Source organism: Oncorhynchus gorbuscha, linkage group LG16, assembly GCF_021184085.1.
Source record: "Oncorhynchus gorbuscha isolate QuinsamMale2020 ecotype Even-year linkage group LG16, OgorEven_v1.0, whole genome shotgun sequence".
In the NCBI taxonomy this organism is placed as follows: Eukaryota; Metazoa; Chordata; class Actinopteri; order Salmoniformes; family Salmonidae; genus Oncorhynchus; species Oncorhynchus gorbuscha.
This window is the reverse complement of record NC_060188.1, coordinates 88,570,901-88,596,772: the sequence shown is the minus strand read 5'-3', so window position 1 is coordinate 88,596,772 and position 25,872 is coordinate 88,570,901. Positions and strand designations below refer to the sequence as shown.

The 25,872-nt window shown below is 48.4% G+C and overlaps 1 protein-coding gene across 1 annotated transcript in view; it reads left to right on the top strand.

Annotated features, from left to right (window-relative positions):
* The window catches only part of LOC123999858 (CBP80/20-dependent translation initiation factor-like), a 139,988-nt gene extending 122,867 nt beyond the window's left edge, over window positions 1–17,121 (top strand). The window contains exons 11-13 of the mRNA XM_046305866.1: window positions 4,493–5,789; window positions 9,088–9,387; window positions 15,913–17,121. Coding sequence (XP_046161822.1) covers window positions 4,493–5,789; window positions 9,088–9,387; window positions 15,913–16,155 — 1,840 coding nt within the window. The 3' untranslated portion in view covers window positions 16,156–17,121. The remainder of the gene's footprint in view (window positions 1–4,492; window positions 5,790–9,087; window positions 9,388–15,912) is intronic.
* Window positions 17,122–25,872: the final 8,751 nt, after the last annotated feature.

Genomic DNA, 25,872 nt, shown 5'->3' with positions numbered 1-25,872 from the left:
CTTGTTACATATCACTGCAGTTCTGGAAACCGACAGACTGGCTGACTTGTTACATATCACTGCAGTTCTGGAAACAGACTGGCTGACTGGCTGACTTGTTACATATCACTGCAGTTCTGGAAACAGACAGACTGGCTGGCTGTATATCACTGCAGTACTGGAAACAGACTGACTGGCTGGCTGTATATCACTGCAGTACTGGAAACAGACTGACTGGCTGACTGGATGACTTGTTACATATCACTGCAGTACTGGAAACAGACAGACTGGCTGGCTGTATATCACTGCAGTACTGGAAACAGACTGACTGGCTGGCTGTATATCACTGCAGTACTGGAAACAGACTGACTGGCTGGCTGGCTGTATATCACTGCAGTACTGGAAACAGACAGACTGGCTGGCTGTATATCACTGCAGTACTGGAAACAGACTGACTGGCTGGCTGGCTGTATATCACTGCAGTACTGGAAACAGACAGCCTGGCTGGCTGGCTGGCTATATATCACTGCAGTACTGGAAACAGACAGACTGGCTGGTTGTATATCACTGCAGTACTGGAAACACAGGCTACATCCTGGCTGGCCCATGTTTAAAGAGAAGGAGAGTAGAATTGATGTGCGATTGGATTGGTCTGCTTCATGTTTTCCATATCTCTATAAGAGTAGGCGCGCTGGTGAATTTAAAGACGAGCAGTAGAAAGATCAGATATATTGGATGTTGTTGTTTAGGCCTGAAGGGTTAGAATGATGTTGGAGTGCCTTTCAGGATGGTTTGATAGTTTAAAAAATAAATAATAAATAAAGGCATGTTGAAAAAGTCATTTTTTCAGTTGAATGTCATACTGTAAACTAATACATTTCAGTCAACGGGTTGATACCTGACAGAGGACATGCTATTAGACCCCAAGCAGACATGTAATGTAAAGGGCCAGTTGGACTGAGACTAATGAAGATAACAGCAGGAAATGTCCCTAATCCTGTTGCGTCAGTCATCTAGTGAAGACCCACGTCACATGGGGACGCACCTACTGTTTATATAAACAAACAGGCCTCCCTTGTCATAGCTTAAGACCTATCTGTGCTGTTGGGTTCTATCATTACTGTCTGTTGGGTTCTATCATTAGTGTCTGTGCTGTTGGGTTCTATCATTACTGTCTGTGGTGTTGGGTTCTATCATTACTGTCTGTGGTGTTGGGTTCTATCATTAGTGTCTGTGGTGTTCTATCATTAGTGTCTGTGCTGTTGGGTTCTATCATTACTGTCTGTGGTGTTGGGTTCTATCATTAGTGTCTGTGGTGTTCTATCATTAGTGTCTGTGCTGTTGGGTTCTATCATTACTGTCTGTGGTGTTGGGTTCTATCATTAGTGTCTGTGGTGTTGGGTTCTATCATTACTGTCTGTGCTGTTGGGTTCTATCATTACTGTCTGTGGTGTTTTGTTCTATCATTAGTGTCTGGTGTTGGGTTCTATCATTACTGTCTGTGGTGTTTGGTTCTATCATTACTGTCTGTGGTGTTTGGTTCTATCATTAGTGTCTGGTGTTGGGTTCTATCATTAGTGTCTGTGGTGTTGGGTTCTATCATTAGTGTCTGTGCTGTTGGGTTCTATCATTAGTGTCTGTGCTGTTGGGTTCTATCATTACTGTCTGTGGTGTTTTGTTCTATCATTAGTGTCTGTGGTGTTGGGTTTTATCATTAGTGTCTGTGCTGTTGGGTTCTATCATTACTGTCTGTGGTGTTTTGTTCTATCATTAGTGTCTGTGGTGTTGGGTTTTATCATTAGTGTCTGTGCTGTTGGGTTCTATCATTAGTGTCTGTGCTGTTGGGTTCTATCATTAGTGTCTGTGGTGTTGGGTTCTATCATTACTGTCTGTGGTGTTTTGTTCTATCATTAGTGTCTGTGGTGTTGGGTTCTATCATTAGTGTCTGTGGTGTTCTATCATTAGTGTCTGTGCTGTTGGGTTCTATCATTAGTGTCTGTGGTGTTGGGTTCTATCATTACTGTCTGTGGTGTTTGGTTCTATCATTAGTGTCTGTGGGTGTTCTATCATTAGTGTCTGTGGTGTTGGGTTCTATCATTAGTGGCTGTGCTGTGTTCTATCATTCTGTCTGTGGTGGGTTCTATCATTACTGTCTGTGGTGTTTGGTTCTATCATTAGTGTCTGTGCTGTTGGGTTCTATCATTAGTGTCTGTGCTGTTTGGTTCTATCATTAGTGTCTGTGCTGTTGGGTTCTATATCATTAGTGTCTGTGGTGTTGGGTTCTATCATTAGTGTCTGTGGTGTTCTATCATTAGTGTCTGTGGTGTTTGGTTCTATCATTAGTGTCTGGTGTTGGGTTCTATCATTACTGTCTGTGGTGTTTGGTTCTATCATTAGTGTCTGTGGTGTTCTATCATTAGTGTCTGTGGTGTTGGGTTCTATCATTAGTGTCTGGTGGTGGGTTCTATCATTACTGTCTGTGGTGTTTGGTTCTATCATTAGTATAATATGTCTGTGCTGTATATTAATATAATAGGGTTCTATCATTACTGTCTGTGGTGTTTGGTTCTATCATTACTGTCTGTGCTGTTGGGTTCTATCATTACTGTCTGTGGTGTTGGGTTCTATCATTAGTATAATATAGTATAAGTATAATAGTATAAGTATATTAATATAATAGAGACAGTAGATCTAGCAGGTCTGTCATAATATAATAGAGACAGTAGATCTAGCAGGTCTGTCATAATATAATAGAGACAGTAGATCTACCTGGTCTGTCATAATATAATAGAGACAGTAGATCTAGCAGGTCTGTCATAATATAATAGAGACAGTAGATCTAGCTGGTCTGTCATAATATAATAGAGACAGTAGATCTAGCTGCTCTGTCATAATATAATAGAGACAGTAGATCTTGCTGGTCTGTCATAATATAATCGAGTCAATAGATCTAGCTGGTCTGTCATAATGTAATAGAGTGGGTGGATATAGCTGGTCTGTCATAATACAATAGAGGGTGTAGATATAGCTGGTCTGTCATAATATAATAGAGACAGTAGATCTAGCAGGTCTGTCATAATATAATAGAGACAGTAGATCTAGCAGGTCTGTCATAATATAATAGAGACAGTAGATATAGCTGGTCTGTCATAATATAATAGAGACAGTAGATCTAGCAGGTCTGTCATAATATAATAGAGACAGTAGATATAGCTGGTCTGTCATAATATAATAGAGTGGGTGGATATAGCTGGTCTGTCATAATACAATAGAGACCATTGATATAGCTGGTCTGTCATAATATAATAGAGACCATTGATCTAGCTGGTCTGTCATAACTGTCAAAACTGTTCGCTGCTCTGGCTCCCCAATGGTGGAACAAACTCCCTCACGACGCCAGGACAGCGGAGTCAATCACCACCTTCCGGAGACACCTGAAACCCCACCTCTTTAAGGAATACTTAGGATAGGATAAGTAATCCTTCTCACCCCCCCTTCCCCCCTTAAAATATTTAGATGCACTATTGTAAAGTGGCTGTCCCACTGGATGTCATAAGGTGAATGCACCAATTTGTAAGTCGCTCTGGATAAGAGCGTCTGCTAAATGACTTAAATGTAAATGTAAATTAGTGTCTGTGGTGTTGGGTTCTATCATTAGTGTCTGGTGTTGGGTTCTATCATTACTGTCTGTGGTGTTTGGTTCTATCATTAGTGTCTGGTGTTGGGTTCTATCATTACTGTCTGTGGTGTTTGGTTCTATCATTACTGTCTGTGGTGTTCTATCATTAGTGTCTGTGGTGTTGGGTTCTATCATTAGTGTCTGGTGGTGGGTTCTATCATTACTGTCTGTGGTGTTTGGTTCTATCATTAGTGTCTGTGCTGGTGGGTTCTATCATTACTGTCTGTGGTGTTTGGTTCTATCATTACTGTCTGTGCTGTTGGGTTCTATCATTACTGTCTGTGGTGTTGGGTTCTATCATTAGTGTCTGTGGTGTTGGGTTCTATCATTAGTGTCTGGTGTTGGGTTCTATCATTAGTGTCTGGTGTTGGGTTCTATCATTACTGTCTGTGCTGTTGGGTTCTATCATTACTGTCTGTGGTGTTGGGTTCTATCATTAGTGTCTGGTGTTGGGTTCTATCATTAGTGTCTGGTGTTGGGTTCTATCATTAGTGTCTGTGGTGTTGGGTTCTATCATTAGTGTCTGTCCTATCTGAAAGCAGTGACCACTAGGCTGATAGACCTGTGTCGGGGAGACCAGGCGTGTTGAACAGGCAGACTGAGAGAGTGGGACTGTTACAATAGACGGTCAACAGAGAACAGACAGAGAGAGGAAGTGATGATGTCACAGAGCTGAACAGAACAGATGGGTGTGGATTCAGCCATGGTATTCTGACAGGGGTGGCTGGCTTGGTTCAGGCTTGCCAGGCAGAGTAGCGTCATCGCGTCACGCTTTGCCATGTGGGTAACAGAACCCTTACCCCCCCCCCCCCCCCCCTGCTCCTCTCATTACAGGAGACAGCAGCAGCAGAGACCTCCGGGAGGAGGAGGAGACAGGAAGACCCAGAATCCTCAGCAGCAGTCGCCACAACGACAACAACCTCCATCTCAACAACAACCGGTCAATCAGCAACAGAATGACCAGCAGCAGCCAGTCCCGGGGGGTCATGGTAGATACCCTCGTGACCAACAGCAGCAGCAGGGAGGACAGCGTGGAGGTAGCCACGGGCAACAGTTCCAGGGCCACGGCGGGCAGCGTCAGGGACCTCCCCACCACGGCTATAGCCAGAATCGCCGCTGGCACCACAACCAGAAGGGGCAGGGGGTAGGACAGGGACTGCATGGGCAAGGGGGCCCGGCAGGTGACAGGGACAGAGGGGCAACCACAACGGGAGACAGGGAACGAGGGGGGGCACCAACGGGAGACAGGGACAGACGGGGGGCACCAACGGGAGACAGGGACAGGGGTGGGGCACCAACGGGAGACCGGGACAGAGGGGGACACCAACAGGAGACAGGGACAGAGGGGGAACCAATGGGAGACAGGGACAGAGGGGGGCACCAACGGGAGACGGGGACAGAGGGGGGCACCAACGGGAGACAGGGACAGAGGGGGGCACCAACGGGAGACAGGGACAGAGGGGGGCACCAACGGGAGACGGGGACAGAGGGGGGCACCAACGGGAGACGGGGACAGAGGGGGGCACCAACGGGAGACGGGGACAGAGGGGGCACCAACGGGAGACGGGGACAGGGGGGGCACCAACGGGAGACGGGGACAGAGGGCGGGCACCAACGGGAGACGGGGACAGAGGGGGGCACCAACGGGAGACGGGGACAGAAGGGGGCACCAACGGGAGACGGGGACAGAGGGGGGCACCAACGGGAGACGGGGACAGAAGGGGGACACGGGAGACGGGGGGGGGCACCAACGGGAGACGGGGACAGAGGGGGCACCAACGGGAGACGGGGACAGAGGGGGGCACCAACGGGAGACGGGGACAGAGGGGGGGCACCAACGGGAGACAGGGACCGAGGGGGGGCACCAACGGGAGACAGGGACCGAGGGGGGGCACCACTCAGAAACACCAAAGAGACAAAGAATGTGAAGGCAGAGGAGACCAGCACCAGGCTGGAGACTGAGAGCTCCAGGGGCCCCAGTGAGGGGCTTCCCAGCCAGCCTGGGGGCCAGGAGAAGGGCCAGAGCCCGACGGGGAGTGACAAGCACAGGGACAGCCAGCTGGACGAGGGCCCTAAAGTTAGCCTGCTGCAGTCATCCAAGGAGAGGCTGAGGAGGAGGCTAAAAGATAAGGTAAACTAAATATCTTTACTGTCTTATCTATCTGCCAATCACCATCAGTCTTAGGCAGGCCATGGCCACGCCCTCCCCTTTCGACACACATGCATAAACACACACACAAACATGCACACAGTAATCATTTTAGATAAATACACATTCATATACACACACACACACACACACATGGGTTGCTGAGTCTGTTTGGTAGCTGGGGGTGCAACTCTCTAATTCATTAAAGAACAGTGGGGGCATCCCGAGCGGCGCAAGGCACTGCATTGCAGTGTTTGAGGCGTCACTACAGACTCTGGTTCGATCCCAGGCTGTGTCACAACCGGCCGTGACCGAGAGTCCCATAAAGCGCAGAATTGGCCCAGTGTCGTCTGGGTTAGGGGAGGGTTTGGCCCAGCGTCGTCTGGGTTAGGGGAGGGTTTAGCCCAGCGTCGTCCGGGTTAGGGGAGGGTTTAGCCCAGCGTCGTCCGGGTTAGGGGAGGGTTTAGCCCAGCGTCGTCCGGTTTAGGGGAGGGTTTAGCCCAGCGTCGTCCGGGTTAGGGGAGGGTTTAGCCCAGCGTCGTCCGGGTTAGGGGAGGGTTTAGCCCAGCGTCGTCCGGGTTAGGGGAGGGTTTAGCCCAGCGTCGTCCGGGTTAGGGGAGGGTTTAGCCCAGTGTCATCCGGGTTAGGGGAGGGTTTAGCCCAGCGCCGTCCGAGTTAGGGGAGGGCTTGGCCCAGTGTCGTCCGGGTTAGGGGAGGGTTTGGCGGGGCTTTACTTGGCTCACCGATCTCTAGCGAACCCTTGTGGCGTGCCGGGCGCCTGCAGGCTGACTCCTTGTGGCATGCCGGGGGCCTGCAGGCTGACTCCTTGTGGCGTGCCGGGGGCCTGCAGACTGAGTCCTTGTGGTGGGCCAGGGGCCTGCAGGCTGACTCCATGTGGCGTGCCGGGGGCCTGCAGACTGACTCCTTGTGGCGTGCCGGGGGCCTGCAGACTGACTCCTTGTGGCGTGCCGGGGGCCTGCAGACTGACTCCTTGTGGCGGGCCGAGGGCCTGCAGGCTGACTCCTTGTGGTGGGCCGGGGGCCTGCAGGCTGACTCCTTGTGGCGGACCAGGGGGCCTACAGGCTGACTCCTTGTGGCGTGCCGGGGGCCTGCAGACTGACTCCTTGTGGCGTGCCGGGGGCCTGCAGACTGACTCCTTGTGGCATGCCGGGGGCCTGCAGACTGACTCCTTGTGGCGTGCCGGGGGCCTGCAGACTGACTCATTGTGGCGGGCCGAGGGCCTGCAGGCTGACTCCTTGTGGTGGGCCGGGGGCCTGCAGGCTGACTCCTTGTGGCGTGCCGGGGGCCTGCAGACTGAGTCCTTGTGGTGGGCCAGGGGCCTGCAGGCTGACTCCTTGTGGCGTGCCGGGGGCCTGCAGACTGACTCCTTGTGGCGTGCCGGGGGCCTGCAGACTGACTCCTTGTGGCGTGCCGGGGGCCTGCAGACTGACTCCTTGTGGCGGGCCGAGGGCCTGCAGGCTGACTCCTTGTGGTGGGCCGGGGGCCTGCAGGCTGACTCCTTGTGGCGGACCAGGGGGCCTACAGGCTGACTCCTTGTGGCGTGCCGGGGGCCTGCAGACTGACTCCTTGTGGCGTGCCGGGGGCCTGCAGACTGACTCCTTGTGGCATGCCGGGGGCCTGCAGACTGACTCCTTGTGGCGTGCCGGGGGCCTGCAGACTGACTCATTGTGGCGGGCCGAGGGCCTGCAGGCTGACTCCTTGTGGTGGGCCGGGGGCCTGCAGGCTGACTCCTTGTGGCGTGCCGGGGGCCTGCAGACTGACTCCTTGTGGCGTGCCGGGGGCCTGCAGACTGACTCCTTGTGGTGGGCCGAGGGCCTGCAGGCTGACTCCTTGTGGTGGGCCGGGTGCCTGCAGGCTGACTCCTTGTGGTGGGCCGGGTGCCTGCAGGCTGACTCCTTGTGGTGGGCCGGGTGCCTGCAGGCTGACTCCTTGTGGTGGGCCGGGTGCCTGCAGGCTGACTCCTTGTGGTGGGCCGGGGGCCTGCAAGCTGACTCCTTGTGGCGTGCCGGGGGCCTGATTTTTCAACGGTGTTTCCTCCGACACATTGGTGCGGCTGGCTTCCGGGTTGAGTGGGTGGGTGTTAAGAAGCGCGGCTTGGTGGGTCATGTGTCAGAGGACGCATGACTCAACCTTCACCTCTCCCGAGCCCGTTGGGGAGTAGGAACGATGAGACAAGATTGAAATTGAATCGCAATTGGATATCATGAAACAGGGGGTTAAACATAAACAAACAGTGGAGGCTTGTATGTAGACTCTGATGTCGTGGGTCAACTTCTCTTGTAGCATGACTCATTACTTGTGTCTGTTTAGTTCTTAACCTAAGTAGCTAAGGCGCGGCCGCTCCTCTCCCCCTTACAGCCTGCGACAACCAGACAGAGATTAACAGACTGCTTCAAACACAGGCTGAGGCTCAGATGGAAGCCTGCTCCCTATGTAGTGCACTCCTTTTGACTATAGGCTCGAGTCAAGTAGTGCACTATAGAAGGAATAGCGTGCAATTTGGAACGAGACCAGAGACAGGAATTTACCTAAATGGGAGGAAACATGGGACATTATCCACAGTCAGATCCCTGTCACGTTTGTGGTTCAGGGTTGTATTCATTAAGGCACACCGTAGCAAAACTGTTTGCAACGTAGAACGAAAACTGCGCTTCTAATTGAATAATTCCAGGTAGTACCTGATTCAGGACACTTTCTTTCATTTGATGCCAAATGAATAAGACCATTATAGCAGAGGTAGACAACCCTGTTCCTGGAAATGCAGCATGTACTGTTTCACCTAGGCCCCACACCTCACCAACTGAGCTAATTGGTCAGTTCAGTGATTGCCTATATTCAACCTACCTAGTCTTCCAGGTTGGTTACATCAGAAACACGGCCAGGGTTGCCTCTACCCCCTGCAGTGTAGCCTGCTCCTCATTAAGGCTAGCTCTGTGTGCTGCGTTTTACGGTGACAATACCCTGACCCTCCCCTGTAGACTCACTGACACGGTGTTAAGAAGCATTTTGATGATGTCATATCCTGTATCTGTTGTCAAACCATATTTCCTCTCTCAGGGGTTTCACTTCCTGTGTAAGCGGTTTGGTTTGAGCAGAGAAAGACACCATGCGTGTTCATATGTCAGCTCAAATACATGATAACAAAGCTGGGGGTTTTATGACCAGGCAGAGTCCCAGACACAATTAAGATGAGCTCCAGACTGAAAGGCTGTGATTCTCCATTGATCAGGATTTTTTATTTATTCTGCTTGTTCTCCAGGAGGAGGCTGTGGTGTCTCCGGTCGGGCCCCAGCGGAGCCGCATGCACCGCCTGCTGGAGATCCTGAACAGCATGAGGAGCAACAGAGCCGGGGTGGACAGCCAGCTCAGCTCCTTCATGGAGGAGGCCCAGAGCTCCACCCAGTCAGAGGAGACCCTGGCCCAGATAGTCAGCACCATCTACGACAAGGCCCTCAGCGACAGGAGCTTTGCTGCTACTGCTGCAAGGCTCTGTGACAAGATGGCCCTGTTCATGGTGGAGGGGACCAAGTTTAGGTCACTACTGCTCAACATGTTACAGGTGAGAGGAGAGGGTGAGGGAGGGAGGGGGTGTGTGCGTGCATGCATTCCTGTCTGTCTGCCTGTCCGTCCGTCCGTCCGTCTGACACCAGTCACACACAGTCAGTGTTTAGGTGTGGATGGTCATAATTGTCAGTGGCTGTGGGGTAAATGTGACAGCTAATGAACCACCAAGACTCTTCCTAGAGCTGGCTGCCCAGCGATCATGAACCCAATGAATGGAGGTGATCAAGAACCCAATGGTCACTCTAACAGAGCTCCAGAGTTCCTCTGTGGAGATGGGGAAAACCTTCCAGAAGGACAACCATCCCTGCAGCACTCCACCAATCAGGCCTTTATGGTAGTGGCCATTTGTATTTCATATACCTTTGATTATTGGATGTTCTTATAGGCACTTTAGTATTGCCAGCCTAATCTCAGGAGTTGATAGGCTTGAAGCAAAGCTAAGAGCTGCTGGCAAACACAGGAAAGTGCTATTTGAATGAATGCTTATGAGCCTGCTGCTGCCCTACCACCTCTCGGTCAGACTGCTCTATCAAATCATAGACTTAGTTATAATATAATAAACGCACAGAAATACCAGCCGTTGGTCATTAATATGGTCGAATCCGGAAACTATCATTTCAAAAACAAGACGTTTTATTCTTTCAGTGAAATATGGAACTGTTCCGTATGCTATCTAACGGGTGGCATCCATAAGTCTAAATATTGCTGTTACATTGTACAACCTTCAATGTTATGTCATAATTATGTACAATTCTGGCAAAATAATTACTGTCTTTGTTAGGAAGAAATGGTCTTCACACAGTTCGCAACGAGCCAGGCGGCCCAAATTGCTGCATATACCCTGACTCTGCTTGCACAGAACGCAAGAGAAGTGACACAATTTACCTAGTTAAAATAAATTCATGTTTGCAGGTAATGGTAACTAAATATGCAGGTTTAAAAATATATACTTGTGTATTGATTTTAAGAAAGGCGTTGATGTTTATGGTTAGGTACATTGGTGCACCGACGGTGCTTTTTTCCGCGAATGCACTTGTTAAATCATCACCCGTTTGGCGAAGTTGAATTAGCCTGTGATTCGATGATGATAAATGAACAGGCACCGCATCGACTATATGCAAAGCAGGACAAGCTAGTTAAACTAGTAATATCATCAACCATGTGTAGTTAGCTAGTGATTATGTTAAGATTGATTATTTTTTATAAGATATGTTTAATGTTAGCTAGCACCTTACCTTGGCTCCTTTCTGCACTCGCGTAACAGGTGGTCACGCAGTCTCCTCGTGGGTTGCAATATAATCGGCCATAATCGGTATTCATAAATGCCGATTTCCGATTTGTTATGAAAACTTGAAATCGGCCCTAATTAATCGGTCGACCTCTAGTGCCAAGCTTGTATCGTCATACCCAAGAAGACTCAAGGCTATTATCGCTGCCAAAGGTGATTCAATAAATTTGCAAACATTTCTAAAAACCTGTTTTTGCTTTGTCATTATGGGGTATTGTGTGTAGATTGTTTTTTTCCTTCATCAATTTGATCCATTTTAGAATAAGGCTGTAATGTAACAAAATGTGGAAAAAGTCAAGGGGCCTGAATACTTTCGGAATGCACTGCAAGTCAAGTGCTGAAAGATACAGTTGAAGTCGGAAGTTGACATACACCTTAGACAAATACATTTAAACTCAGTTTTTCACAATTCCTGACATTTAATCCTATTAAAAAAATAACTGTTTTAGGTCAGTTAGGATCACCTCTTTATTTTAAGAATGTGAAATGTCAGAATAATAGTAGAGCGAGATTTATTTCAGCTTTTCTTTCTTGCATCACATTCCCAGTGGGTCAGAAGTTTACATACATTCAATTAGTTTTTGGTAGCATTGCCTTTAAATTGTTTAACTTGGGTCAAACATTTTGGTAGCCTTCCACAAGCTTCCCACAATAAGTTGGATGAATTTTGGCCCATTCCTCCTGATAGAGTTGGTGTAACTGAGTCAGGTTTGTAGGCCTCCTTGCTCACACACGCTTTTCAGTTCTGACCACACATTCTTTCTGGGATTGAGGTCAGGGCTTTGTGATGGGTGCCATTTGGGACACAGATCTAAGCAGAGTATGGCTCCTCAAATAGCTTGTTACTGATGGATATGGTGCCAAATCTCCACTCTTTAAACCCTCCTCTCCCCCTCTTCTCTACTCTCCTTCTCCCAATCACTCCTCTTCTCCTCTCCCCCTCTACCCCCTCACTCCCCCTCTCCTCTCCCCTCCCCTTCTCTACCCTCCTCTCCCCCTCTGTCTCCCCCACACTACCCCTCTCTACCCTCACTCACTCACCCTCTCACTCCCTCTTTACCCTCCTCTCCACCTCACTCCCGCCTCTCTTCCCTCCTCCCAATCACTCCCCTTCTCCTCTCCCCCTCCCTCCTTTCCCTCTCTACCCTCTCACTCCCCCTCTCTACCCTCCTTCTCCCAATCACTCTCCTCTCCTCCCTCCTCTCCTCCCTCCCCTCTCCCTTCTACCCCCCTCCCCCTCTACTCCCCCCTCCTCTCTTCCCCCACCCCCTCTCACTACCCCCTTCTCCTTGTCCCCTTCTTCACTCTCCTCCCTCCACAATCCCCCTTTCACTCCCCTTCCTCTCTACCCTCTCACTCTCCTCTCCCCTCTCACTCCCCACTCTCTACCCTCCTTCTCCCAATCACTCCCCCCATTACCTCTCCTCTCCCCCTCTCACTCCCCCTCTCTACTCTCCTCCCAATCACTCCCCTTCTCCTCTCCCCCTCTCACTCCCCCTTCTCTAGTCTCCTTCTCCCAATCACTCCCCTTCTCCTCTCCCCCATTACCTCTCCTCTCCCCCTCTCACTCCGCCCTCTCTAGTCTCCTTCTCCCAATCACTCCCCTTCTCCTCTCCCCCTCTCCTCTCCCCCTACAGTGGTCATTCTGTGTGTAGCCAGGCGGTGGTTTGGTTTTGTCGGCTGGTTGCTAAGCGCCCGTACCTGTCTTTTAGGAAGCGGGTGCTATGCTTGTTTCCTCACCCTGGTGTCACGTTTCAGTTTCTCTGTCATCTACAGGAGCATTTCATGTTAAGCATCTATATCTCCCTTCTTATGTCATGTCTGTATAAATGCATAGTGGCCATTAACCTTAGATCTGTATACACCTCTGCACAGGTTGTTTAACTCTTACATTAGATCGTTTCATGCTGAACTCTGTCATTGTCAAGTTGATTTAAAGTGTAGTTATTATCCATTAGTTCACTTCTGTTAACATGCAACACCCACAACGGTTAGTCTTTTTATGCAAATGTTTTGCCCACTAAGACATGAGCATTACTTTGGTTTTATAAACCTGCATTTGACTGTCCCACCACTGTACTGGTACTGTACCATACAGCTGTGTGTAGGAGATCTGTCAGAACCAATTACCACCTGTACCTCCTCATTGACGAACAGAATCGAGTTGTACAGCCAAGGATGCCACCCTATAACCCAACCAGGTATGTCTCTCTCTGTCTCTCTGTCTCTCTGTCTCTGTCTCTCTGTCTCTGTCTCTCTGTCTCTGTCTCTCTGTCTCTCTCTGTCTCTCTGTCTCTCTCTGTCTCTCTCTGTCTCTCTCTCTCTGTCTCTGTCTCTCTCTGTCTCTCTCTGTCTCTCTCTGTCTCTGTCTGTCTGTCTCTGTCTCTCTGTCTCTGTCTCTCTGTCTCTGTCTCTCTCTCTGTCTCTCTCTCTGTCTCTCTCTCTGTCTCTCTCTCTGTCTCTCTCTCTGTCTCTCTCTCTGTCTCTGTCTCTGTCTCTCTCTGTCTCTCTGTCTCTGTCTCTCTCTCTGTCTCTCTCTCTGTCTCTGTCTCTCTCTCTCTCTCTCTCTCTCTCTCTCTCTCTCTCTCTCTCTCTCTCTCTCTCTCTCTCTCTCTCTCTCTCTCTCTCTCTCTCTCTCTCAAAACGTTTTTTTTATTTGTTTATTGTCTCCGTGTCTTTCATTCCCAACAGATTCTCTGCTTCCCAGACACAGTTTTTATTTAACTAGGCAAGTCAGTTAAGAACAAATTCTTATTTACAATGACCTCCTGCGGAGACAAGGTTCGATTTAAAAAAATTCAAATTTTGGACGATAGACAATACAACACGACATAAAGAGAGGCCTAAGATGACAACATAGCAAGGCAGCAACACGTAACTTTACGGCATGGTAGCAACACACGACAGTAACATGGTAGCAACACAACATGGTAGCAGCACTAAGCATGGTACAAACATTATTGGGCACAGCACAAAGGGCAAGAAGGTAGAGACAACAATACATCATGATATTACTCGTTTCTCTAGCGTGTCCTGTGCTGCATATAATCAACGCTGGGGGATTTGGTCATTTGCGAAAAGAGCACAACAGTTGAACGACTGTGTCACGAACCGGCTCAAAGCCCGTAACAAAGGGAGACAACGTGGGGATAAGGAGTAGCAAAATATAGATTTATTAACTAAAGCAACTAATATAATATATAATATACACTGGTGTGTGTAATCAGTAATCAGTAGTGTAAGTGAGTGTTTTGCATGCATGAATGTGATAATGCAGGGTGATGAAAGGTGCCAAAGCAAACAAACAAAAGGCCACCAAGAACCACAACACAATCTACAAAAGGTGTCTGCATGGAGAGAGTCTCCTCCATGAATGTGGAAGAGGTCTATTTATCCTGGGAGACACTTGGCCCAGGTGTTTCCCATGTAGCTGACGACCCTCCAAACTCCGCCCACCGGCATCCTAATAAGGAAACCAGAACAAAGAGAGAATACGGCAGACAGAGTGGGAGGGTCGTCACAACTGTACCTAACAATAAACATCAATGCCTTTCTTAAAATCAATACACAGAAGTATATATTTTTAAACCTGCATATTTAGCTAAAAGAAATCCAGGTTATCAGGCAATATTAACAAGGTGAAATGGTCATTTCTCTTGCGTTCATTGCACGTAGAGTCAGTGTATATGCAACAGTTTGGGCCGCCTGGCTCATTGCAAACTAATTTGCCAGCATTTTACGTCATTATGACATAACATTGAAGGTTGTGCAATGTAACAAGAATATTTAGACTTATGGATGCCACCCGTTAGATAAAATACGGAACGGTTCCGTATTTCACTGAAAGAATAAACGTCTTGTTTTCGAAATGATCGTTTCCGGATTCGACCATATTAATGACCTAATGCGCATATTTCTGTGTGTTATTGTGTTATAATTAAGTCTGATTTGATAGAGCAGTCTGACTGAGTAGCAGCAGGCTCGTAAGCATTCATTCAAACAGCACTTTTGTGCGTTTTGCCAGCAGCTCTTCGCAAGCACAGCGCTGTTTATGACTTCAAGCCTATCAGCCTAATGGCTGGTGTAACCGATGTGAAATGGCTAGCTAGTTATCTGGGTGTGCGCTAATAGCGTTTCAAACGTCACTCGCTCTGAGACTTGGAGTGGTTGTTCCCCTTGCTCTGCATGGGTAACGATGCTTTGAGGGTGGCTGTTGTCGATGTGTTCCTGGTTCGCGCCCAGGTAGGGGTGAGGAGAGGGACGGAAGCTTTTCTGTTACACTGGCAATACTAAAGTGCCTATAAGAACATCCAATAGTCAAAGGTATATGAAATACAAATGGTATAGAGAGAAATAGTCCTATAAATACTATTAAGGACAACCTAAAACTTCTTACCTGAGAATATTGAAGTCTCATGTTAAAAGGAACCACCAATTTTCATATATTCTCATGGTCTGAGCAAGGAACTTAAACGTTAGCTTTCTTACATGGCACATATTGCACTTTTACTTCACCAACACTGTGTATTTAAACCAAATTGAACATGTTTCATTATCTACTTGAGGCTAAATTGATTTTATTGATGTTTTATATTAAGTTAAAATAAGTGTTCATTCAGTATTGTTGTAATTGTCATTATTACAAATACATTTTTTAAAATTCAATAATCGGTATCGGCTTTGAAAAATCATAATCGGTCGACCTCTAGTATTCACCCCTCTCGCTGTCCTCTGAAGGACTTTTCTGAGGAGAACCTGATTTTACATTATGCTAATATGTTATTCACCCATCTCGCTGTCCTCTGAAGGACTTTTCTGAGGAGAACCTGATTTTACATTATGCTAATATGTTATTCACCCATCTCTCTGTCCTCTGAAGGACTTTTCTGAGGAGAATCTGATTTTACATTATGCTAATATGTTATTCACCCCTCTCTGTCCTCTGAAGGACTTTTCTGAGGAGAACCTGATTTTACATTATGCTAATATGTTATTCACCCCTCTCTCTGTCCTCTGAAGGACTTTTCTGAGGAGAACCTGATTTTACATTATGCTAATATGTTATTCACCCCTCTCTCTGTCCTCTGAAGGACTTTTCTGAGGAGAACCTGATTTTACATTATGCTAATATGTTATTCACCCCTCTCTCTGTCCTCTGAAGGACTTTTCTGAGGAGAACCTGATTTTACATTATGCTAATATGTTATTCACCCATCTCTCTGTCCTCTGCAGAAGGACTTCTCTCGTCGGGTGGAGCTGCAGGCGTCTGACGTGGAGCTTTGGTTGGGATTCATCACCTTCCTGTGTGAGGTTTTTGGAACCATGAGGTCCAGCGCTGGAGAACCGTTTAGGGTGTTGGTCTGTCCTATATACACCTGTCTCCGAGAGGTGAGTCCCCTGTTCCCTACACACCTCCACCTGGGGAACCGTTTAGGGTGTTGGTCTGTCCTATATACAACTGTCTCCGAGAGGTGAGTCCCCTGTTCCCTACACACCTCCACCTGGAGAACCGTTTAGGGTATTGGTTTGTCCCGGGTAAACACACACACACACCCACGGACATTCCACCTCTGCTCAACTATGTAGCCATCTAATCTACAATCTATAATGTTGGATATCTTCTTATATCCACTCTAGCAGTACCACTTATAGGCCGGAAATTATTTCTAGTGTGGATATTGGAACAGACTCGGTTGTCTCTCGGTCACTGGGTGTGTCACACATGCTATGTGGATATTGGAACAGACTCGGTTGTCTCTCGGTCACTGGGTGTGTCACACATGCTATGTGGATATTGGAACAGACTCGGTTGTCTCTCGGTCACTGGGTGTCACACATGCTATGTGGATATTGGAACAGACTCGGTTGTCTCTCGGTCACTGGGTGTCACACATGCTATGTGGATATTGGAACAGACTCGGTTGTCTCTCGGTCACTGGGTGTCACACATGCTATGTGGATATTGGAACAGACTCGGTTGTCTCTCGGTCACTGGGTGTGTCACACATGCTATGTGGATATATCCTCAACCAGTAATTCACTACGATAACAAAGCATCCTTATTCAGAAGGCCACTCCATCCGTCCGTCAATCCCACAGCACAGCATAGTACTCTGGGTAATTGGGGGGAAGATGATTCCGGTAACACCTGCCTCACCTCAGAGTTCCAATTTCCATCAGCGGAGGAGGTCTGTCACATTGGCTCAGACCGTTTCCATAGGAACCAGAGACCGCAGGCAGACGCGGTAATAAACTGGGGCTTTATCCGGTAGAGAAAGCAGAAGTGGTCAAAACAGTGAGTGGAGCATGGAGGGTTTATTTTATTTTTTTTATATATTTTTTTGACCTTTATTTAACTAGGCAAGTCAGTTAAGAACAAATTCTTATTTTCAATGACGGCCTAGGAACAGTGGGTTAACTGCCTGTTCAGGGGCAGAACGACAGATTTGTACCTTGTCAGCTCGGGGGTTTGAACTTGCAACCTTCCAGTTACTAGTCCAACGCTCTAACCACTAGGCTACCCTGCCGCCCCATAGAGGGTTTAGATTAATGGTTAGCATGAAATCAATTACCAGAGAAGCAACCAAGACAGTACAGCATTTAGCCTATCATAGCCTGGATCCTAGAGGGCACTGGATCAGTTTCTGCAGTATAGCCAACTTCTAGTTGATGTCATGTCAAACAATTGACCGTAGGTGTTGTGAAAGACTGTACAAAACAGATCTGGGTTCCAGGCTAGTAATGTTCCTCTGTATTCCTAGCCAGTGATACAATAACATGTTATAGTGGGGGGGGGGGGGGGGGGGGGCTAGTGTGAGGAGAAAGAGCTGCTTCTCTGCCTGCCGGCCTCCCTCCCTGCCAGTACTCCCCCTCTATCTCAGTGATGAAAGATGTGTTTATCCGGTTTCCATGGTGACATCCTATATCCAGCCATTCGTGTAGATACAGTGCATTCTGAAAAAGTATTCAGAAAAAAAAAATTGAATGTATTTTTAGAATGAGGCTGCAATGTAACAACATGTGGAAAAAGTCACTGGATCTGAATACACTACACACACACACGCACAAGCACACACACACACACGCGCACGCGCACACACACACACACTCACACTCAGACACAGACACAGACACACGCACACGCTGCACTTCAGCAGGCTCTCTGGTGTCTGCAGTGACAGCCGTGGTCTTCCTGATACACGTCTCTTTATTTTTGGGAATATTTGGGAACAGATTTCCTAAACTAAAGTAATTTTAGCTGAATTCCTGCTGATTTTAGTATTTTTTTTAAATCACAATTTAGATTATTTTTTTACAAAAATATTTTTTGGGCAAATAAAAAAACAGTAGCCTCCTGTTGCCGACCTCGAGTCTGTCAGGCTTCTCTCCTTTCAGCAGAGGAGTGACATTACAGCGACTGTCACTCGCACACGCCTGCCAGAGAGTGGGAGCGTGAATTGAGCAGAGGTGTAGGCTGTACCTCCCACTTCTACTGTTCATTCAAGGTCACACAACAGGGAGCCTGCCACCCCCGCCTATACACCCCACCCCCACACACACACACACCAGTGGCATGTGCCAGCCAGGTACTCCCCATGGAGCAAGGCAATCTAACACATCCATAGACTGTAGGGCTGTTAAACAGTGACGGGCAGGCAGGCAGGCACACCTCTCACATTCCTATACTCTGTATTATTACCATTATACTGGGTTACACGGAGGGACACTGGGAGCAGGCTGGAGGACCTAGAGGACCCTGGGATCAGGCTGGAGGACCTAGAGGACCCTGGGATCAGGCTGGAGGACCTAGAGGACCCTGGGATCAGGCTGGAGGACCTAGAGGACACTGGGATCAGGCTGGAGGACCTAGAGGACACTGGGATCAGGCTGGAGGACCTAGAGGACACTGGGATCAGGCTGGAGGACCTAGAGGACACTGGGATCAGGCTGGAGGACCTAGAGGACACTGGGATCAGGCTGGAGGACCTAGAGGACACTGGGATCAGGCTGGAGGACCTAGAGGACACAGGGATCAGGCTGGAGGACCTAGAGGACACTGGGATCAGGCTGGAGGACCTAGAGGACACTGGGATCAGGCTGGAGGACCTAGAGGACCCTGGGATCAGGTTGGAGGACCTAGAGGACCCTGGGATCAGGCTCGAGGACCTAGAGGACCCTGGGATCAGGCTGGAGGACCTAGAGGACCCTGGGATCAGGCTGGAGGACCTAGAGGACCCTGGGATCAGGCTGGAGGACCTAGAGGACCCTGGGATCAGGCTGGAGGACCTAGAGGACCCTGGGATCAGGCTGAAGGACCTAGAGGACACTGGGATCAGGCTGGAGGACCTAGAGGACACTGGGAGCAGGCTGGAGGACCTAGAGGACACTGGGAGCAGGCTGGAGGACCTAGAGGACACTGGGAGCAGGCTGGAGGACCTAGAGGACACTGGGATCAGGCTGGAGGACCTAGAGGACACTGGGAGCAGGCTGGAGGACCGAGAGGATACTGGGAGCAGGCTGGAGGACCGAGAGGACACTAGTGGTCCTTCTGTAGCTCAGTTGGTAGAGCATGGCGCTTGTAACGCCAGGGTAGTGGGTTCGATCCCCGGGACCACCCATATATAGAATGTATGCACACATGACTGTAAGTCGCTTTGGATAAAAGCGTCTGCTAAATGGCATATATTATTATATATTATGGGAGCAGGCTGGAGGACCTAGAGGACGCTGGGAGCAGGCTGGAAGACCTAGAGGACGCTGGGAGCAGGCTGGAGGACCGAGAGGATACTGGGAGCAGGCTGGAGGACCGAGAGGACACTAGTGGTCCTTCTGTAGCTCAGTTGGTAGAGCATGGCGCTTGTAACGCCAGGGTAGTGGGTTCGATCCCCGGAACCACCCATATATAGAATGTATGCACACATGACTGTAAGTCGCTTTGGATAAAAGCGTCTGCTAAATGGCATATATTATTATATATTATGGGAGCAGGCTGGAGGACCTAGAGGACGCTGGGAGCAGGCTGGAGGACCTAGAGGACACTGGGATCAGGCTGGAGGACCTAGAAGACACTGGGATCAGGCTGGAGGACCTAGAGAACACTGGGAGCAGGCTGGAGGACAGAGCACCTAGAGGATGCTGGGAGCAGGCTGGAGGACCTAGAGGACACTGGGATCAGTTTGGCTGAGGGCTGTTAGAGCAACATGCTCCCACTGGTCTGGCTGAGGGCTGTTAGAGCACCATGCTGTCGCTGGTCTGGCTGAGGGCTGTTAGAGCAACATGCCGTCACTGGTCTGGCTGAGGGCTGTCAGAGCAACATGCTGCCACTGGTCTGGCTGAGGGCTGTTAGAGCAACATGCTGCCACTGGTCTGGCTGAGGGCTGTTAGAGCAACATGCTGTCACTGGTCTGGCTGAGGGCTGTTAGAGCAACATGCTGCCACTGGTCTGGCTGAGGGCTGTTAGTGCAACACTCCAGGTTGCAGTAGACACGGGTCTGGCTGAGGGCTGTTAGCGCAACACTCCAGGTTGCAGTAGACACTGGTCTGACTGAGGGCTGTTTGCGCAACACTCCAGGTTGCAGTAGACATTGGTCTGGCTGACGGCTGTTAGCGCAACACTCCAGGTTGCAGTAGACATGGGTCTGGCTGAGGGCTGTTAGCGCAACACTCCAGGTTGCAGTAGACACGGGTCTGGCTGAGGGCTGTTAGCGCAACACTCCAGGTTGCAGTAGACACTGGTCTGGCTGACGGCTGTTAGCGCAACACTCCAGGTTGCAGTAGACACGGGTCTGGCTGAGGGCTGTTAGCGCAACACTCCAGGTTGCAGTAGACACTGGTCTGGCTGAGGGCTGTCAGAGCAACATGCTGCCACTGGTTTGGCTGAGGGCTGTTAGAGCAACATGCTGCCACTGGTCTGGCTGAGGGCTGTTAGAGCAACATGCTGCCACTGGTCTGGCTGAGGGCTGTTAGAGCAACATGCTGCCACCGGTCTGGCTGACGGCTGTTAGCGCAACACTCCAGGTTGCAGTAGACACGGGTCTGGCTGAGGGCTGTTAGCGCAACACTCCAGGTTGCAGTAGACACGGGTCTGGCTGAGGGCTGTTAGCGCAACACTCCAGGTTGCAGTAGACATGGGTCTGGCTGAGGGCTGTTAGCGCAACACTCCAGGTTGCAGTAGACACGGGTCTGGCTGAGGGCTGTTAGCGCAACACTCCAGGTTGCAGTAGACACTGGTCTGGCTGACGGCTGTTAGCGCAACACTCCAGGTTGCAGTAGACACGGGTCTGGCTGAGGGCTGTTAGCGCAACACTCCAGGTTGCAGTAGACACTGGTCTGGCTGACGGCTGTCAGAGCAACATGCTGCCACTGGTTTGGCTGAGGGCTGTTAGAGCAACATGCTGCCACTGGTCTGGCTGAGGGCTGTTAGAGCAACATGCTGCCACTGGTCTGGCTGAGGGCTGTTAGAGCAACATGCTGCCACCGGTCTGGCTGACGGCTGTTAGCGCAACACTCCAGGTTGCAGTAGACACGGGTCTGGCTGAGGGCTGTTAGCGCAACACTCCAGGTTGCAGTAGACACGGGTCTGGCTGAGGGCTGTTAGCGCAACACTCCAGGTTGCAGTAGACACTGGTCTGGCTGACGGCTGTTAGCGCAACACTCCAGGTTGCAGTAGACACTGGTCTGGCTGAGGGCTGTTAGCGCAACACTCCAGGTTGCAGTGGGCTGTTAGCGCAACGCTCCAGGTTGCAGTAGACACGGGTCTGGCTGAGGGCTGTTAGCGCAACGCTCCAGGTTGCAGTAGACACGGGTCTGGCTGACGGCAGTCAGATTACATATTACACTCGCTCAAATGCAGGCCTGGTGTGATGTAGCCTATATATTCTTGGCTGTCTATGGACTGGCAGAGCAGGTTTAGGTGTGTTGAGTGTGTTTCTGGAGGTACTAAAAAAACATGACAGGTGTATAGTATTATGTATTTAAATCCAGGTATGAATGATGGGGTTTGAATGGATGGTCTTCGAAGAGGACTTTAGGTGGAACTGCTTCACAAACCACAATTATAAAAGTTAAGAAAATGCTACGCCTTGTTTGATTGAATGATGTGAAAGAATGAATGATATGTGTTTGTGGTATTGCTACGTATAACTAGGAAAAGCCTCCCAATGAGAATAAAGGTCACAGGCCGGGAAGTGGCAATGCCATAATGGATGATGTCAGAATTCACACAGGATTCCGGAGCGGAATGTTTGTGGACGTCTGGGAGTTCTCAGTGTTCCTTGGAAAGGAGGTGGGACTGGGGGAGTGGGAGGGGTGGTTGAGGGATTGTGCCACTTATGCAGGTTGGCTGTGGTGTCAGTAACGTTAGAGCCTGGCAAACGTCAGTGTAGTGCGTCTCCAGGGGTGTCATTATGTGGGACGTCTCAGCTTACATCCCCAGTCCCACTGATGCACATTCTAGGAATGACAAGCCTTCACTAATTACTGCAGTTCACCAGGAATCCTTCCTAGAATTCATCTCACACATGAACATAGTGATCACATGCCCTCCAGCAGCTGAAGTCAACTGGGAAACTGGTATGACAGTAAACCCTTGTAGTGCAGTTGCTCAGTTACTTTTGAATCTAAAAGTAATAGATATTTTGATTATAGTCAACTCTGGGGTGTTTTCCCACAACATTCTAAGAAACCTGTTGACACAATGCTTCATTTAGTAACTTGCTAAAGTTAATCAATCCATACATTTTCAAGGTTGAACTTTCTGCTTCATGGTCACTTAGCATTCTTAACTACTAGACCAGGTATATTCAACATTGGGTCTGCGTGGAGGTACTGCAGGCGGTCAGTGTGTATGTACAGTACCAGGCAAAGTTTGGACACCTACTCATTCAAGGATTTGTCTTTATTTTACTATTTTCTACATTGTAGACTAATAGTGAAGACCTCAACATAGTGTTAAACAAATCAAGATTTTAGATTCTTCAAAGTAGCCACCCTTTGTCTTGATGACAGCTTTGCACACTCTTGGCATTATCTCAACCAGTTTCACCTGGAATGCTTTTTCAACAGTCTTGAAGGATTTGGCTGCTTTTCCTTCACTCTGCGGTCCAACTCTTCCTATTCCATCTCAATTAGTTTGAGGTTGGGTGATTGTGGAGGCCAGGTCATCTGATGCAGCACTCCATCACTCTCCTTCTTGGTCAAATAGCCCTTATACAGCCTGGAGGTGTGTTGGGTCATTGTCCTGTTGAAAAACAAATGATAGTCCCATTAAGCGCAAACCAGATGGGATGGTGTATCGCTGCAGAATGCTGTGGTAGCCATGCTGGTTAAGTGTGCCTTGAATTCTAAATAAATCACACAGTATCACAGCTCCTCCATGCTTCACGGTGGGAACCACACATGCGGAGATCATCCGTTCACCAACTCTGCGTTTCACAGAAGACACGGCGGTTGGAACCAAAAATCTCATTTGGACCCATCATTTACATTTACATTTAAGTCATTTAGCAGACGCTCTTATCAGACCAAAGGGCAGATTTCCACCAGTCTAATATCCATTACTTGTGGTTCTTGGCCCAAGAAAGTCTCTTCTTCTTTTGCTGTCCTTTAGTAGTGGTTTCTTTTCAGCAAAAAAAAATTAATTTGGGAATAAACAGACGTAGGCAGAAAATATGAAGTCAGTTTTCTACTGTGCATGACTGCACTTCCTGTCATCCTGCAGCACCCCATTATGGGGGAAGTTAATGTACGGTCTAATATTGACTATGCATCCAAAAGAGATTGGGCCATCCTAGAAATGTTTTAGTGAAATATTCTAACATTTAGCAGACACTTTTATCCAAAAGCGATTTACAGTCGTGTGGATACATTTTTACGTGTAGGTGGTCCCAGGAATCAAACCCAATATCCTGGCCTTGCAATGCTCTGCCAAGATGGATGACAAGGTAATAAATTATTTGTGAAGCCTCAATTTAACATGACCTATAAGGCCTTTATTAAGTGATGCTTATGCCACCTGTTATAAAGAACAGGTTTATGTCACACAGTTATGTCACATTTATGAGTCCTTTATAAAGCATGACATACGGTTATAGATTTGTAAAGCATTTATGTAGTGTTTATAGAGCATGACATAGGGTTATAGATTTGGAAAGCATTTATGTAGTGTTTATAGAGCATGACATACGGTTATAGATTTGGAAAGCATTTATGTAGTGTTTATAGAGCATGACATAAGGTTATAGATTTGTAAAGCATTTATGTAGTGTTTATGAAGCATGACATACGGTTATAGATTTGGAAAGCATTTATGTAGTGTTTATGAAGCATGACATACGGTTATAGATTTGGAAAGCATTTATGTAGTGTTTATAAAGCATGACATACGGTTATAGATTTGTAATAATTTATGTAGTGTTTATAGAGCATGACATAGGGTTATAGATTTGTAAAGCATTTATGTAGTGTTTATGAAGCCTTTTTAAGCTGTGGGACCCAAACGGTCATGGACCTCTAGTCCTACAACACGTATGAAAATGGCCAATGGAAGAACTCTTGTTCAAATTGCACCGTTTATGATATTTTGTTCCAAAATGCGTTTACTGAACAGCAGCGTACTGCACCATAGTGTGTTTACTGAACAGCAGCGTACTGCACCATAGTGTGTTTACTGAACAGCAGCGTACCATAGCATAGTGTGTTTACTGAACAGCATGACATACGTAGCATAGTGTGTTTACTGTAACAGCAGCGTACTGCACCATAGTGTGTTTACTGAACATAGCGCATGACATAGCATAGTGTGTTTACTGAACAGCATTTACCGTAGCATAGTGTGTTTACTGGACAGCAGCGTACTGCACCATAGTGTGTTTACTGAACAGCAGCGTACTGCACCATAGTGTGTTTACTGAACAGTAGCGTACCATAGCATAGTGTGTTTACTGGACAGCAGCGTACTGCACCATAGTGTGTTTACTGAACAGTAGCGTACCGTAGCATAGTGTGTTTACTGAACAGCACCGTACCGTAGCATAGTGTGTTTACTGGACAGCAGCGTACTGCACCATAGTGTGTTTACTGAACAGCAGCGTACTGCACCATAGTGTGTTTACTGAACAGTAGCGTACCATAGCATAGTGTGTTTACTGAACAGTAGCGTACCATAGCATAGTGTGTTTACTGAACAGTAGCGTACTGCACCATAGTGTATTTACTGAACAGCACCGTACCATAGCATAGTGTGTTTACTGAACAGCACCGTACCGTAGCATAGTGTGTTTACTGAACAGCACCGTACCATAGCATAGTGTGTTTACTGGACAGCAGCGTACCGTAGCATAGTGTGTTTACTGAACAGCACCGTACCGTAGCATAGTGTGTTTACTGAACAGCAGCGTACCATAGCATAGTGTGTTTACTGGACAGCAGCGTACCGTAGCATAGTGTGTTTACTGAACAGTAGCGTACTGCCGTAGCATAGTGTGTTTACTGGACAGCAGCGTACCGTAGCATAGTGTGTTTACTGGACAGCAGCGTACCGTAGCATAGTGTGTTTACTGGACAGCAGCGTACCATAGCATAGTGTGTTTACTGGACAGCAGCGTACCGTAGCATAGTGTGTTTACTGAACAGTAGCGTACCGTAGCATAGTGTGTTTACTGGACAGCAGCGTACCATAGCATAGTGTGTTTACTGGACAGCAGCGTACCGTAGCATAGTGTGTTTACTGAACAGTAGCGTACCGTAGCATAGTGTGTTTACTGAACAGCAGCGTACCATAGCATAGTGTGTTTACTGGACAGCAGCGTACCGTAGCATAGTGTGTTTACTGAACAGTAGCGTACCGTAGCATAGTGTGTTTACTGAACAGCACCGTACCGTAGCATAGTGTGTTTACTGGACAGCAGCGTACTGCACCATAGTGTGTTTACTGAACAGCAGCGTACTGCACCATAGTGTGTTTACTGAACAGTAGCGTACCATAGCATAGTGTGTTTACTGGACAGCAGCGTACTGCACCATAGTGTGTTTACTGAACAGTAGCGTACCGTAGCATAGTGTGTTTACTGAACAGCACCGTACTGCACCGTACCGTAGCATAGTGTGTTTACTGGACAGCAGCGTACTGCACCATAGTGTGTTTACTGAACAGCAGCGTACTGCACCATAGTGTGTTTACTGAACAGTAGCGTA